At 42.6% G+C, this 16,184-nt stretch overlaps 1 protein-coding gene and 1 non-coding gene across 3 annotated transcripts in view; both read left to right on the top strand.

The window, feature by feature from the left end:
* The first annotated feature begins 1,897 nt into the window (after window positions 1–1,897).
* On the top strand, window positions 1,898–2,088 carry LOC144328805 (U2 spliceosomal RNA). Its single transcript, XR_013394096.1, has one exon. It is a non-coding gene; the product is annotated as a U2 spliceosomal RNA (small nuclear RNA).
* A 484-nt stretch (window positions 2,089–2,572) lies between these two features.
* NSUN2 (NOP2/Sun RNA methyltransferase 2) overlaps window positions 2,573–16,184 on the top strand; it is a 34,120-nt gene continuing 20,508 nt past the window's right edge. For both annotated transcript variants that reach the window (XM_028738071.2, XM_077933427.1), the window contains exons 1-8: window positions 2,573–2,749; window positions 3,941–4,101; window positions 7,074–7,178; window positions 8,872–8,977; window positions 9,324–9,395; window positions 10,893–10,977; window positions 12,425–12,617; window positions 14,612–14,686. In XM_028738071.2, coding sequence (XP_028593904.2) covers window positions 2,687–2,749; window positions 3,941–4,101; window positions 7,074–7,178; window positions 8,872–8,977; window positions 9,324–9,395; window positions 10,893–10,977; window positions 12,425–12,617; window positions 14,612–14,686 — 860 coding nt within the window. In that variant the 5' untranslated portion in view covers window positions 2,573–2,686. The remainder of the gene's footprint in view (window positions 2,750–3,940; window positions 4,102–7,073; window positions 7,179–8,871; window positions 8,978–9,323; window positions 9,396–10,892; window positions 10,978–12,424; window positions 12,618–14,611; window positions 14,687–16,184) is intronic.

The raw sequence follows: 16,184 nt of genomic DNA, 5'->3' as shown, positions 1-16,184 counted from the left end.
ATCCGCTAATAGGGTTGCTTCGCAAGACGAAAAAACCGCTAGACGAAGAGACTCACGGAACGGATTATTTTCGTCTTGCGAGGCACCACTGTATATTACTGCTTTAATTAGACAGTTCTATCCAGTTCAATCCAGATAGTCCTTTATTACTTTCCTTCTCTTCTTGTTGTTATCGTATATTCCTTTCTTTGCAATCTCTGATAATTTTCACAAGCAGATTAGCAGGCATCCTCTGTGTGGGTTTTGTACTGAACAGCCTCTGTTCAACGCTTCCATAAAAAAAATTAATCTTCGGTCTGTCCTTTACTTTTCTCAGGCTTGCCAAATAAATCAAATGAATCAGGAGGCTCTGTCAGGTCAAGCTTGTGTTCCAACATTCCTTCTCTTTCGAACGATCCTGATTCTCCTCCCCCTGTCCTTCTTTCTCCGGCAAGCCTGTCTTGGTAAGACGCCATTTTTTAACTGCGTCATAAAAAATTTCCTCATTCTCACCGTTCACCAATCCTCTCTGCTGTTATAATCCATCCCACACAGTTCTTAAATTCCTGCTTGTAATTAATAAAAACGCAACAATCTTATTTCTATCTGGGGTGAAGGGTTATTAATATCACATTGTGCAAAGAAAAAAAAAGTTTTTTCCTCCACCCCACCTTCATTCCAAACCTACAGTCTCCTAGTGGTGATTCATCAGAAGATTTACTTGTCCATCCGTCACTCCCGGTCACAGAGATCCATAAATCAGCAGTCTTATCTCTCGAACATTACTTGATGTATGTGCTTCAGCTTCAATCCAATCATATGTTTCCAATTATAATTCCGAGCTGAAGCTAACCAGCACACGCTAATTGGAATCGGCATCAGGAAGATCTGACTTCACCGAGGGCTCGTGCCAAGTGTTCGGCATCCCCATCTCTCGGATCAGGGGGTGCATTGTGAACACCGCTGGCAAGGCAGCTCCCCCCCATTTCCTGGGGGGGGGGTAGGAAGACTGCATACTTCCCATAGCAGCCCCTTAATGACCTCGTATGTGTCAGAGAGATGTTATTGTCGGCCATCTTCCAACGCGCCACCTGGTGGCCCCCCGAAGAATTTTGGGTTTTAAGAGGTAAATAAATTATAATACTGGAGTGGTTTGTATTCGATAAATATGGATTTCAGGTGTCTCAAACATTGGGGGGGGGGGAATCTTATTTATATATCTGCTGTTCTGGCTCATCCCAGGCCATTCCAGCTTTAGCAGCAACTTAACATGGGACGCAGGGTGGCGCTGTGGGTAAAACCTCAGTGCCTAGGGCTTGCCGATCGCATGGTCGGCGGTTCGAATCCCCGCGGCGGGGTGAGCTCCCGTCTTTCGGTCCCAGCTCCTGCCCACCTAGCAGTTCGAAAGCACCCTTAAGTGCAAGTAGATAAATAGGTACCGCTTTATAGCAGGAAGGTAAACGGCGTTCCGTGTGCTGCTCTGGTGCCGGTTCGCCGGAGCAGCTTCGTCACACTGGCCACGTGACCCGGATGTGTCTGCGGACAGCGCTGGCTCCCGGCCTCTAGAGTGAGATGAGCGCACAACCCTAGAGTCTGGCAAGACTGGCCCGTACGGGCAGGGGTACCTTTACCTTTACCTAACAAGGTTTGTAAGTAGGTGACACCAATGGGGTCTTTCATCTGGCCTTGCAACATCATTAAAGAGGCATGGGTTTTTCGTATTCTATAATTCATATTTATTTAGTTTTTTAAACTTTTAAAATTTTTTTTTGCCAGTGCTTCAGTTTTTCTTCCTGGAAACAGACCTCACTGAACCCCTCTGCCTGCTCTCTCTCTGTATCTGTGAGCTACTCTTCTGCATCATTCTGTTTAGGATGAGAAAGACGACTGAAAGCCACATTTTACTTCCACCAAGTTCATCGCTTCTCGGCCTTTTGGCTAAGATCAAGTGTAGTATCTGTTCTTATCAGTTTAATATCTGATATGTCCTCTATTTGAGGACTATATATTCAATGGATTTTTGGAGCTGGGAGATGGAATAGGGGCTTGCTCCATCCACTCCATGCATCGACCTGGTATTGCAGTACCTCCAGGAACGGTGCACCAAATAATAATAATAATAATAATAATAATAATAATAATAATAATAATAATAATAATAATAATAAAAAAAAAAAAAAATTGAATGAGAAAGACGACTGAAAGCCACATTTAAATTCCAGCTAGTTCTGGTTGGCCAGAGGTTTCTTGCGCGTTTTTAAATTTCCATTCATTAAATGCCCAGCGCACGCAATTGCAAACAACTTTTGCGACAACTTTGAATGGGAATTTAAAAACTAAAAACTAATTTTTAGGAAAGAGCGTGCTATGAGCTCTCTGCCGCCCTGTCCGTCGCCGATGCGCGATGTACCGCTCGCAATATCGCAGCAGCGACGCTCCGCTGCAGCCCAATCGGCACTTCCGCTCGACTCTGACGCGCACGCGCAAGCCGAAAGCCGTCAAATGAACCCGGAAACTAAACGGGCGTCGTGCGAGTTTGTGATATTATGTCCTCTTTCTTTCCCCTCTTCCTTCTGTCCCCTTTTCTGCGCATGCGCACCACGTCTTCCCAGCGCAGCGTGGCGTCCGCGGCTGAGGGAGGCTTCGTCGTCGGCGCTGCGGCCATTGGGACCCGCTTTGAGTCGAGGCCTTGCGTGGGGCGGGCGCGATGGGCCGCAGGCAGCGCCACAGGCGGCAGCCGCAGCCGAATACCCGAGAGAAGGGCCCTGGGGTGAGTCAGGGCCTGGGCCTGGCTGAGGCCTCGTTGCACACGTGTCTCGCCCTACACGTGTCTCTCTCCACGCGTGCCTCGCTCGACACGTGTCTCGTTGTGCCCGGGTCCCGCTCTACACGTGTCTCCACGCGTGTCTCGCTCGACACGTGTCTCGCCCTACACGTGTCTCGTGCCCATGTCTCGCTCTACACGTTGCTCCTTGTACACGTGTCTCGTTGTACACGTGTCTCCTACGCATGAATTTTGCCGGCGGGTGGGGGGGGTAGGGTTCCTGTGAAGGAATGCCTTCTTGCAAAACGGGGTAGGCTTGGGGCTTATTGATTTATCGAATCAATTTATTCATTTATTTGGCATAAGATCTCAGGACAGTTCACAGAATGAAATACAAAGTCAAAAAATTAGTAAAACAGCAAAACAATAACCCTCCCTTCCCACAGACACATTAAAAAAACTGTAGAATATTAATCAGCCCAAGACCTGGTTGGAGAGGAACTTTTTCTCCTGATCCCTAAAAATATATAATGAAGATGCCAGGCGAATTTCCCTGGGGAGAGCATCCCACAAATGGGGAGCCACCTCAGAGAAATCCCATTCTTGATTTTCATGCTGCCATCCTCCTCCAGACCTTACATGGAGGAGGCTCACGAAGAAGGAATGGTACTTACTGGAAATGGAAGGCGTTAGCGCATGTCGGGTGGGTAAAGAAGGGCTGGCCTCCTTAACGTGCTAGATTTTTGTGTGCAGGGAGTTCTATTATTATTATTATTATTACTATTATTGTTATTTATTAAATTTGTATTCTACCCTTCATCCAAAGAACTCAGGGTAGTTGACAGTGCACAATAAAACCACAAAGCCCATTCACATGCTCTGTTGCCGTATAATAATAATAATAATAATAATAATAATAATAATAATAATAATAATTTATTATTTATACCCCGCCCATCTGGCTGGGTTTCCCCAGCCACTCTGGGCGGCTTCCAACTGAATATTAAAAACAGTACAGCATCAAACATTAAAAACTTCCCTAAAGAGGGCTGCCTTCAGATGACTTTTAAAAGTAAAATAGTTGTTTATTGTTTTGACATCTGCTGGGAGGGCGTTCCACAGGGCAGGCGCCACTACCGAGAAGGCACAGAATAAGGGATTTGCTGACTCTAACTTTTCACACCCACTCACTTTCAGAGCTGGCCTGAAAGCTGCTACCCGGAGATTGTGAAGGAGAATGAGCTTTTTGAGCACTACTATGGCAAGCAGGGCATCGTGCCTCATGGGGAGTGGGAGAGCTTCATGGCGGCCCTGCGGGAGCCACTCCCTGCCACACTCCGCATCACAGGGTACAAGAGGTGAGCAAAATTTGGTCGCTGGTGCATAGAGAATGGGGTGGGTCCAAATTTTACATGTTTTCTAATATTTGGTTACGTGTGCATAAAATTTCTTTTCTATCCAGTGATCTAAAAAGTGATGAAAGCAGCCTGCTCATAGTGTGGTCCCTGTAGCTATTATCCCCATACAGTGGTACCTCAGGTTAAGTACTTAATTTGTTCCGGAGGTCCGTTCTTAACCTGAAACTGTTCTTAACCTGAAGCACCACTTTAGCTAATGGGGCCTCCTGCTGCTGCCGTGCCGCCAGAGCACGATTTCTGTTCTCATCCTGAAGCAAAGTTCTTAACCTGAGGTACTATTTCTGGGTTAGCGGAGTCTGTAACCTGGAGTGTATGTAACCTGGAGCGTATGTAACCTGAGGTACCACTGAATTCTAAAGTGGAGGGAAGAGTCAAGGTGAAAGAGTTCCTAACCTAGTGAGGAACTCATAGTGAGTTCATTGTCAAGATTTCAAACCAGGGACTTTCTGAATTACATAGTTCACACTGCAGTCTTAATCCTTCGTGAGGAGGGCAGGGAGCTGCACTTGATGGAGCAGAACAGCTAGCATTGCATTCGCAGCCCTGACATTTATGCCATGAGGCTGGTGCAGCGAAGAGTCCCAGATTGGGCCTGCTGCAATCATGTGACAGCAGAATGCCCCATCCCTGAGAGACCCAATTTCTGGGGTTTCCACTGGTGGGGATGCTGCTATCTGTAGCTTCCACCTCCTGTTTTGGGTTTCACATCAGAGTGTTCCCCCCCGGTGTGCCTTCTCCATCAGGGAACTTCAGCAGAGTCTTCCATCCGGACCTCAGCACAGTGGATTAGGAGCTGGGATTGCTCTGCTTGTCTCTTAGCCAGTACTCCTTTTATGTATTGGGGGGGGGGAGGGGGAATCCAATTTCCCCTTTGAGAGGAAACGTGCTCCCTTCCAATAAGCATGTATGTAAGTTTGAAAGCTTCGAATTGAAGAATGCAACTGACATAAGTTTTCTTAATAAAGAAGGAAGCCCTGTAGTAAGGGAGGACTGTGTTCCTTGTTCCTTCACCAATGAAGCTTCTTATGAAATTAAACACAATTATTTTTTGCCCACTGATGAATTTCTACAATGGCGTGCAAAATCTTAAAAGTTGTGGTTGGTTGATGGAAATGGAACATAAGAGCCCTGCTGAATCAAACCAAAGCCTGTGGTGTATGCAGTTAATTTTTTGTTGCGTTATTACAGGGATAAAGTCCACAAACCTCTTGGCCATTATGCTGTGCTGGCTGGGAGCAAAGGGAGTTGGACCCCTACATCTCAAAAGCCATAGACTTTATATCCTTGCACTGTTGGTGCTTGGCAAAAGCAAATATTTTGCAGGTCTTTGTACTTCTTCAAAAATCTGCAGAACTTGCTTCACCGGGCAGTTTTCTGAAGTAATGCCAAACTACCTGTGTAACTTGTATTATCCAGGATGTGGGCAGGCTATGCTAAAAATGTGTGTTGCTTAATATGGCAGGCTTGTTCATTGAAGAGCTCACACAAGCAGTCCCAGAACAGAGGCTGAATGAATCCGGCCCAAGGCCTCTCTGGCTAATCATATGCCACATCAGGGTTAAACATTAGAAATGAATATCAACTAAAAAGTGTGAATTCCACCTTTTTAACATACAATAAAATGAATAGTTAGGCAAAAGAAAACCAGCTCATTTTCCCCAATCATACCATTAAACAAATTGATCCAATTAAATTTCCAGCCCCAATTGTAGAGCAATAAGCACAGCTTAATCTAACAACAGTTAAAAATGCACACCATTCAGTTCCACTCAAGCACACTTGTACATCGAACACAAAGATTCTAATTTAATAGGTAAAGGTAAAGGGGACCCCTGACCATTAGGTCCAGTCGTGACCGACTCTGGGGTTGCGGTGTTCGTCTCGCTTTACTGGCCGAGGGAGCGTACAGCTTCCAGGTCATGTGGCCAGCATGACTAAGCCGCTTCTGGCAAACCAGAGCAGCGCACGGAAACGCCGTTTACCTTCCCGCCGGAGTGGTACCTATTTATCTACTTGCACTTTGAGGTGCTTTCAAACTGCTAGGTTGGCAGGAGCAGGGACCGAGCAACAGGAGCTCACCCTGTCGCGGCGATTCGAACCACGACCTTCTGATTGGCAAGTCCTAGGCTCTGTGGTTTAACCCACAGTGCCACCCGCGTCCCAATTTAATATTAGATCTAAATTTAATATTCTGGCACTCTCTTAATTCCTTTCTCCAAATACTACATGTATTTCCTTAATTCAATTGTACATCCTTAGTCAACAACACTGACATGTCCATATCATGAGACCCAGGCAAACCTGGACAAATACTGACATGCAAGGAACAATACAACCTCTGATAAAAGATTCATGCCACTTTTCCTTTTATCTCACCTGAGGGGTGGGAAAGATCTAATAGCAGGTTCTCAGCTTGGGGGGGTTGTATAGAGCCCACTTTTCTAACAGATCTGACAATAACACTTATCTATCCCCCCCCCTTTATAAGAGTTAAACAGCTTATAAAATACTTTATAAAGTACTATTATTCATCTTGCTTCTTATAAACAGTGGCACAGAAGCTACTTCATGGAGAGGACGGTTGATTAGTTACTATTTGGTTTTCTCTATTCTGGCTGTAAAAGAGACTCAAGACTTCTGTGGCAATATGGAGAAAGTCTTGTTATATTATGTGATGTGCCTTGCAGTTGGTACCTCGTAGTAAATTGGCATACTGATTAAATTTTGAACAGCCTCTAGAGTGCTTGGTCATGTAAAATGTACTTTTCAAGAAAATGAGTCCATTCCAAAAATCCTGTAACTATGGTAGTAGTTAGAATTAGGTTTTTATTGAGATTTTAAAAAGTAGTTACAGTGAAATAATAGGTTGTACTGTTTTCTTTACGGTTCTAATGCTGTTTTTCATTTTGTAGCCATGCTAAAGAAATTCTCCATTGTTTGAAGAATAAATATTTCAAGGAATTAGAAAACCAGGTGGTAGACGGTCAGAAAATTGAAATGCCTCAGCCATTAAGTTGGTAAGACTACCTGTAGGATGGCCATCAAACTATTTAGCATATTCCTGCCTTTGCTGTGTAATTGTCTACACTGACTTTGAAGGTATTATTAGCCATTTCTCCCCTGCTATGTGGTATTCTCAACTTATTAGTTGCAGTGTGATCTTTTTAAAGATTATTCTAAATAAATACAGTTTGGACCCATAAATACATGCATGAGATACCATTGAGAAGTGGCTGCAGGGGGAGGGGAATGGGTGAAAATAGCCTCTCCGCTTCTAACAGTGTGAACATCTGGTGAATTGGAGTCTGTTCTATGTACAAGAGGAGCCCTTCATTTGCAGATGGGCTTCTCAGGATCCAAGTTGGGACGGTGGAGGATTTTGGTTCACTCCACAGTTAGCAGCAAACCTCCCTGGCCAACATCCAATGGATCATGCTTGGATCTTAATGTAGACAGGCAGATCAGATTGCTTGTCTATGAACCTTTCTAAGAATGATTTGATCCAGGTTATGCTTTTCTTTTTGCAGTGTGGTCTAAGAAAGCACAGGACATTTTTCTAGAAAGCACAGTGCTTTCTTTATTAGTCAAATTTGACTAAAAAGCTCCTGGAAGTAATGAAATGGTATGTCACCCATTCCAGAGTAAAAGTACAAAGAGTGATAGATAACCTCATGCCTATTGCAGTATCCGATCTAGGAGTTGTTTTCAAAAAGAAAAAAGTCAGGAAATCCCTCGGGCCACCTAATAACTGCTTTATAACTTTTTGAAACCTTTAAAAGGTGTGGAGGTGTTTTTAGCACTTTGCCTAAGAAAATCCAAACAGACATTTGACCGAATTTGTCCACTAGTCTGCTTGTGGACACAAATTGGAACAAGTCCGTTCTGTCCATCCCTAGTTCTAAGTCTCTATCTTTAAATAGCTGGGTAAGTGCAAATGCTTTGAAAGAGTGTGCAGACCATAAATATTGCTTCTAGGACTAAAATATACATACTAAAAGATAAAGTAGCTAAAACACATATATCAGGGCTTGAGAGTATCCTGCCTTTGTTCCCATTGCTGACGTCAATGTGTTTTTGTGTGTAGCGTGCTTATTTTACCTAATTGAGTAACCTTAATACGTCTAGTATTATCCAGTTTCTACATGCTTCATACACAAGTTAAATTTGTGCAAATATAGTTAAAAATGCAATTGCATAAACCTGTTAGACTGGTTTATATGTATTCTTTTATAATAAGTTAGCATAATCATACTTAGTATGGACCAAATTTCTCAATCCATTCAGATGTTGTAGGAGATACTTTCCCCCCGATTTTTAGCTATTCTAATCTTAGCAGCAGTTAGTAGGTTGAACATTATTTCTTAATCATCTTCAAAAATTACATATTTTAGATAACCAAGCAGAAATATTTTAGGTTCCAAAGGTATGTGATATCCTAACATATCAGAGATATGAACAGATTTCCAGAATGGGTAATTTTGTAGTGTTTTGGAATAGGTTCAGTGATAATGTCCATGTTGTCAACCTGCTGCAATACTGCTTCTTTATGTTCTATAGTTTATTTTGTTTATAAAAAAAAACATTTATATATATATATATATATATATATATATATATATATATATATATATGTATAAATGGAATGGCATGTTCCATTATTTCATTTCAAATATGCCGGTGATAGTTCTTATAAAAACTATATTTCATTAGGTATCCAGAAGAGTTGGCGTGGCATACAAACCTAAGCAGAAAGGTCCTGCGAAAATCCCCACAACTAGAAAAATTCCATCATTTTCTTGTTAGTGAAACAGAATGTGTAAGTATGTTCCTAAGTTGCTGTTGTTTTAATTCATTTTGTGTCTTACTGTGACCTTTTGCGTCGAAGAATTGTTACTCCCTGTCTTGCCATTGACATGTTCCTTGGGGAACTAGAGATTGCTGTGTCACAGTGAATAGTAAGTTGCACATGAACATGACTTCTGACAATGTGTTAATGAAATTCTCCCATTAAGAATTTGTTAGGAACAAAATCAGATAAGCTTAGAACAATAAAACAATAAAACTTACATTAGGGTTTCATATATACATTTTCTGCATCTAAAATGCTCAAAACATGAAATTGGAGTTGCCACTGATTACAAATTTTTATTTTATTGTTCTAGGGGAACATTAGTCGTCAAGAAGCTGTCAGTATGATTCCTCCCCTGCTCCTTGATGTCCAGTCTCATCATAAGGTAGGCCTTGCATTGCTATTGGATCTTGAAGTCTTGTTAAAAGTAGCCTGACACAGTACATCTAATATGCTTTTTTTTTGGTATTATAAATTTATATTACAAATTCACCCTGGGGAGTGGCTTTCTTGAAACCTGGCTTCAGGGTATCAATAAGACACATTGCTGTTGCTTAAAGGGGGCAGTTGGTCACTCAGTTGTGCATCAGGGCAGTGGCCAGTTGCACGAGTGACTTAATTGTTTTATCTTTTTATTGCTTCATTCTTTTTCAATCGCATACATTCAGAATGAAAAGGATTATGAAGTTAGCTGGAAAGGTATTTCAACACATACATGAATTAATGCATTCCTTATTGATGTACTTCTATTCAGTTGCTATGGACTGGTCTTAATTAGATCTCCCAGTTTTAACTGGAAAGTTTGTAGCATTGTGAAGGGCTTAGAATCGTCTTTCTGAAATGAAGAATTCTGTAGACTTTGCCCCATATGACTGAAGTAACTACTTCTAAGCAGATAATGCAGCTGTGAGGGTTACTTTCCCGGGTACTGCATGTACAGTATATGTGAAATCGCATACATTGGGGAACACTATCTAAAAAGCCAAAATCCACCAAACCACCACAATCGCTCCCTCCAAGCCTCCTTTCTCAAACTCCAACTATCCACAGACCTCAAAGGTCAATCCAAAGGCTTCTGGGATTACAGTTGCAAAGGCTCCTGGGATTGCTAGCCATTTCAACAATCTTTTTGTGCCATTTTTGCAGTTTAAATAGATTTATTTACTGTAAAACAAGAAAATCCTTAATAAAATATTAAAAAAAAAAAAAAAAATTAGATTTATTTAACCATTTCCCAGTGCTTTTCATATATGCGGTTCCACATGAGTTGAACGTATGTACCGTATTTTGCGCCCCATAGGACGCTCCGGCCCATAGGACACACCTAGTTTTTTGGGGGGGAAATAAAGAAAAAAAATTATTTCCCCCCCCAGGTGCGGGGCTGGAAGAAGCAGGTCGGGGAACAGCGGGAAGGCGCGCTCTGCCTCCCCGCTGTCCCCCCAGCTTGTGGGGCTGGCGATGGGGAGAAGTGTGCTGATCCCGGGACTGCAGGCAGCTCTGCGCAGCCATCGGGAGCCGGGCGGGACTTCGCGCCCGGCTCCCGGTGGCCGCACAGAGCTGCACTCCCGATGGCCGCGCAGAGCTGCGCTGAGCCCGGGACTGCAGGCAGCTCTGCGCAGCCATCGGGAGTGGGGCGGGACTTCGCGCCCGGCTCCTGGTGGCCGCACAGAGCTGCGCTGAGCCTCTCGCTCTCCAGGCTTCAGCGAAAGCCTGCATTCGCCCCATAGGACGCACACACATTTCCCCTTCATTTTTGGAGGGGAAAAAGTATGTCCTATAGGGCGAAAAATACGGTAAGTGGGGAGATACCTATATGTAATATAATTCTTTTGTACATATATTAATGAGCTCTTTTATTTGTGTATTGTTTTGCTCTTGGTAGATTCTAGACCTGTGTGCTGCACCAGGGTCCAAAACTGCCCAGCTTATTGAAATGTTGCACGCAGACATGAATGTTCCTTTTCCAGGTAAGTGAGATGGAGTGGTATATAGAGATCCCTGTCCCATTTTTTGTTGAGAAACAAAATTCACTTACAGTCAAGACTGTACCTTTCAGGGTTAGCATTGGATTATGGCCATTAGTGCCCAGTTTGCTCATACATAATATGCAATTCAATCCAAGAAAGAGGTGGACCTTCAAGTAATGTTTTTGAAGGTTTGCCAGAAAGATTCATGAAGGGGAGAGTGCTTAAAGCCACATGGTGCCAAACAGTATAGGCCCTGCATAGGATAGGGACCTGCTTCTGGAACCTCAATATGGTTGCTGTTAGCAGTTGAATCTTACCTGTGGATTCCACTATTTCGCCTTCCTCAGTGGAAACACCCCTTTGTCACACATTTTGTTAGTATTGAGGTATATGTATTTGTGTATTATTTCTCTTACTTGGCCACACTGGAACCTTTAAGCCATCACCCAAGAAGCACCCTTTCCCTGTTGGGGTTCTTTGTCTGGATCAAAAATGGGCTTCCTCTTCTTTTGTTTTTGCTAGCTGCGTTTCATCATTTTGTGTTGGCCTTTTCCTGTCCCTCTGCTTTCCTAGATCCATCCTGTTTTTGTCATCTATCAGTCTTCATCTTCTCTTCCTGAACCTTTAGTGCCACTAGTGTGTCAGACACTTTATGTGTTGATATACCGTATTTTTCGCCCTATAGGATGCACTTTTCCCCCTCCAAAAATGAAGGGGAAATGTGTGTGCGCCCTAAGGGGCGAATGTAGGCTTTCGCTGAAGCCTGGAGAGCGAGAGGGGTCGGTGCGCACCGACCCCTCTCGCTCTCCAGGCTTCAGGAAGCTCTGCACAACCCTCGGGAGACCGGCGCGACTTCACCAGCCCTGCGCCTGGGGGGGGGGAATAATTTTTTCCCCTTTATTCGCCCCCCCCAAAAAAACCCCTAGGTGCGTCCTATGGGGCGGTGTGCCCTATGGGACGAAAAATACGGTAACTAATTTCCTGTTCTTCTTTTCTCTTATCTCTCTCACTACAGAATTCCTTCCTCCTTGCTCTGACCTCATCAGAGTTTTTTTTGTGGGCAAAGCTACTTAGTGCTTTCATAACTGATAATTTCTCAGAATGCTTTTCTTGTTTTATTAAAACCACTTAAAAACAAATCTATAACAGGCTTCTCTTTTTATATAACTTAAAATAATGCTCAAAACGTAACTTAACTATCACATCATGTGCTTATTAGATCAGACAAATGTCCTACAAAATGTTAACATCAATTGACACCCCCTCTCTTGTACTTTATATTGATGATTATTCTAAAAAAAATTCTCATAAATTATGCTTTTGCTTATCACGTTTTCTTAATATTCTTTTGAGCACCTGGTCTAATAAACTCCAGAAAAAATCATTTGCTTGCCTCCCTCCAAAATTCCACCTTTAATCTAAAGAGTTCGTGTTTTTTTTCCTTTAGAGGGATTTGTAATTGCAAATGATGTTGACAACAAGCGCTGCTATTTATTGGTTCATCAAGCAAAGAGGTTAAACAGTCCTTGCATCATGGTTGTAAATCATGATGCTTCCAGCATCCCTAATTTACAGATCACCACTAATGGAAAGAAGGAGATCCTCTTTTATGATAGGATATTATGTGATGTCCCTTGCAGGTATGCTATATTTATTTTTAATGTTGTTTGTGTTGTAGTGCTTATGACTTTTTAATACTAGTGTGCCCTTTACATGACATCAAGATAAGCAGGGTGTGATGTTTTGTATAGGGAGAGAGGATTTGTATCTGAGAGACTGGACTTCAAATCTCTTGCCTTGTAAAGCTCTGTGGGTAACCTTGGGCAAATTATTACAGTGGTACCTCGGGTTATATACGCTTCAGGTTACAGACTCCGCTAACCCAGAAATAGTGCTTCAGCTTAAGAACTTTGCTTCAGGATGAGAACAGAAATCGTGCTCCGGCGGCGCAGCAGCAGCAGGAGGCACCATTAGCTAAAGTGGTGCTTCAGGTTAAGAACAGGGTTCAGGTTAAGTACGGACCTCCGGAACGAATTAAGTACTTAACCCGAGATACCACTGTATATCCCAGGATTGCTACTAAATGTGGGAAGCAAAAGTGCTCATGCATGCCAGTTTGTGCTCATTGGAAGTAGTGTGGAATACAAAATAATTCATAAGTTTCTAAAATTAAAGCATAGTAAAATATTCTCAGCCTTAATATTATTTTTAGTTGTGCCTTTTATCAGTGTCATGTTTGTTTTTTGCATCCTGTTCAGTTTTTCTTTGAAGTACGCATCTGCTTTGAAATAGCAGAGATCTCAAAAACCGAACCAATGTCTTACTAAGCTGTACTAAAAACAAACAAACAAACAAACAAACAAACAAACAAACAAACAAACAAACAGGGAAAGGAGTAACTGAAAGAATAGACTACAAAAGTGTGCATCACTTTTTGCCAAATCTAGTCTGTTGATTTTCTGGTGCTGATAGAACCTAGTGGCTGATATCATCAGTTTCACACCTTGTGTTTCAGGAGAAATTACAGCCTGACCACAATAGACCATGCATTGGTAACCCCATGGCTGGATTACTGCAATAAGGCAGTCTATATGGGGCTACTCTTGGGATGGTGCAAAGGTTGCAGCTGGTACAGGATATGGTGGCTAGGTTTCTTTTGGGGCAAACTTCTACCAGCATATAACACCCTGATTGCGGGGTTTGTACTGACAGCCAATCTGCTACCAGGCCGAGTTCAGAGTGTTCATATTAATATATTCATCCCTATACAGCTCAATATCAGGTTATTTAAGAGACTGCCTGAACCCTTCTATACCTAGTAGACAGCTGCCATCTGCGGGACAGTTTCTCCAGCAAATTTCAAAGCTCTCAGAAGCCTCCTCCATAGTAGCTCAGAGCAGAGCTTTTAGTGTGCTTCTATTTTGTGGAATAGTATTCCAGTCAAAATACCATCAGTACCTGCTACCTGCACTTTACAGAAACAACTGAAGACATATTTGCTCCAGTAAACTTTCCTAGGTGGATAAATGTTCTTTACCACGACCACCCACGTTACTGTTTTAGTTTATTTTAGGTTTAGTTTTAGTTAGTTGTTTTTCTATTTTTCACCGTTTACCTTAGGTGTAAATTGCCTTGAGACAGTGTTTTAGAAAGCAATTAATAAATAATAATAGTCAATGATCGGGACACGGGTGGTACTGTGGCTTAAACCACAGAGCCTAGGACTTGCCGATCAGAAGGTCGGCGGTTTGAATCCCGCGATGGGGTGAGCTCCCGTTGCCCAGTCCCAGTTCCTGCCTACCTAGCAGTTCAAAAGAAAGTCAAAGTGCAAATAGATAAATAGGTAGCGCTCTGGCGGGAAGGTAAACGGTGTTTCCGTGTGCTGCTCTGGTTCGCCATGCTGGCCACATGACCCGGAAGCTGTACGCCGGCTCCCTCGGCCAGTAAAGCGAGATGAGCGCCGCAACCCTAGAGTCGGCCACGATTGGACCTAATGGTCAGGGGTCCCTTTACCTTTACCTTTAATAGTCAATGATGCAATTATTTCTGATTTTCAAAACACACAAGGTGTGTTACTAACTCAGAATGTAGCTTACTGGTTTCATTGGAATTCATGTGCAAATGTCTCTTGCAGTGGAGATGGTACCATGAGAAAAAACATTGATGTATGGAAAAAGTGGACTACTCAAAACAGCTTGCAGCTACATGGGTAAGAAACAATCTTATTTCTAATATCACATCCTTTTTGAACTTCAGTGGAATAAAAATAAGATTACAAGTAATAACTTTGCATTTCCCCAAAATATATTAATTTCCTTGTATTTTAATCTCCCCACCCTCCAAGGTATGTGAAGCTAGTTTACTGTAAAGATAAAAATTGGTTCACACATATCGCAAGCATATAGGTTTTATGCCTAGTGGGGCACAGAAGCAGACTCTTTGCTTGAAATGCCTAGATGTCAGGGCCCTTACTTAGTAAGAGTTTTATCATGATGATGTAATAACTATGGTGTGCAAAACAGAGGCCAGTGACTAAATAATTCAGAATAACTTGGTGTGAATGAATAAGATAAATGTATAAGCCCAGAGATAGTATTCAACTAAGTTTTCCTCAGAGTAGACCTAACTTAGTCATGCCTGTAAATTTCAGTGGGTCTACCCTGGATAAGGGACGCAGGTGGCGCTGTGGGTTAAACCACAGAGTCTAGGGTTTGCCGATCAGAAGGTCGGTGGTTCGAATCCCCGCGACGGGTTGAGTTCCTGTTGCTTGGTCCCTGCTCCTGCCAACCTAGCAGTTCGAAAGCACATCAAAGTGCAAGTAGATAAATAGGTACCGCTCCGGCAGGAAGGTAAACGGCGTTTCTGTACGTTGCTTTGGTTCGCCAGAAGTGGCTTAGTCACTCTGGCCACATGACCTGGAAGCTGTACACCGGCTCCCTCGGCCAATAAAGCGAGATGAGTGCCGCAACGCCAGAGTCAGTCACAACTGGACCTAATGGTCAGGGGTCCCTTTACCTTTACTCTGGGTAAAAATTGGTTGAATACCACTAAAATATATAAAAGCAAGTTGTTTTTCCTTCAACCTTGTTTTCAAAAATTTGATATTTGACAACTGATTTTTTAAATGTTGCAAAATGGAGAAAAGAATAACAGATGTGAGAACAATATAAACTCTCATTTACAAATACTGTGCCATTGATAATACTTTAGATGCTTTAATCTGGACACATTCCAGATTCATAGTCTTACATTCCCCCATTTATATTCTCTCTGCTGCTTTCCCAACCAAACCCTTGACAGTAAGAAGGCAGCTTTGGCCAACCAGGCATTAATTCTTCCAGGGCTGATCATACATTTTAGAATATAGCATACTAACTTACGTATGTCCATACCAGTTATAAAAAAGGATTGTAGAGAGTAATGGTCTTGCAGTCTGTTCCTTTGTTGTTTATCTGGGTTAGCACATTTGCACCTTTGCATGGCATTTCAGATTGTAGTTCAGTGTGTTCAGTACATATCCAAGAATAGCTTGTAGGTAAGGGATTGGTCAGCACTTATCTATTGACTAATCAGGTATTCCAGGAGTGCCAGTGTGTTGATGTTTGAGGATGATTGACCATGTTCCCATTTGCAGATAAAAACAACATGTCTTGTGGCATCTTAATTGCTAAACAAATGCAGAGTAAATCATAATAGGTATACTGTCA

Source organism: Podarcis muralis, chromosome 8, assembly GCF_964188315.1.
Source record: "Podarcis muralis chromosome 8, rPodMur119.hap1.1, whole genome shotgun sequence".
Taxonomy (NCBI): domain Eukaryota; kingdom Metazoa; phylum Chordata; class Lepidosauria; order Squamata; family Lacertidae; genus Podarcis; species Podarcis muralis.
This window is presented reverse-complemented; position numbering and strand designations above follow the sequence as displayed.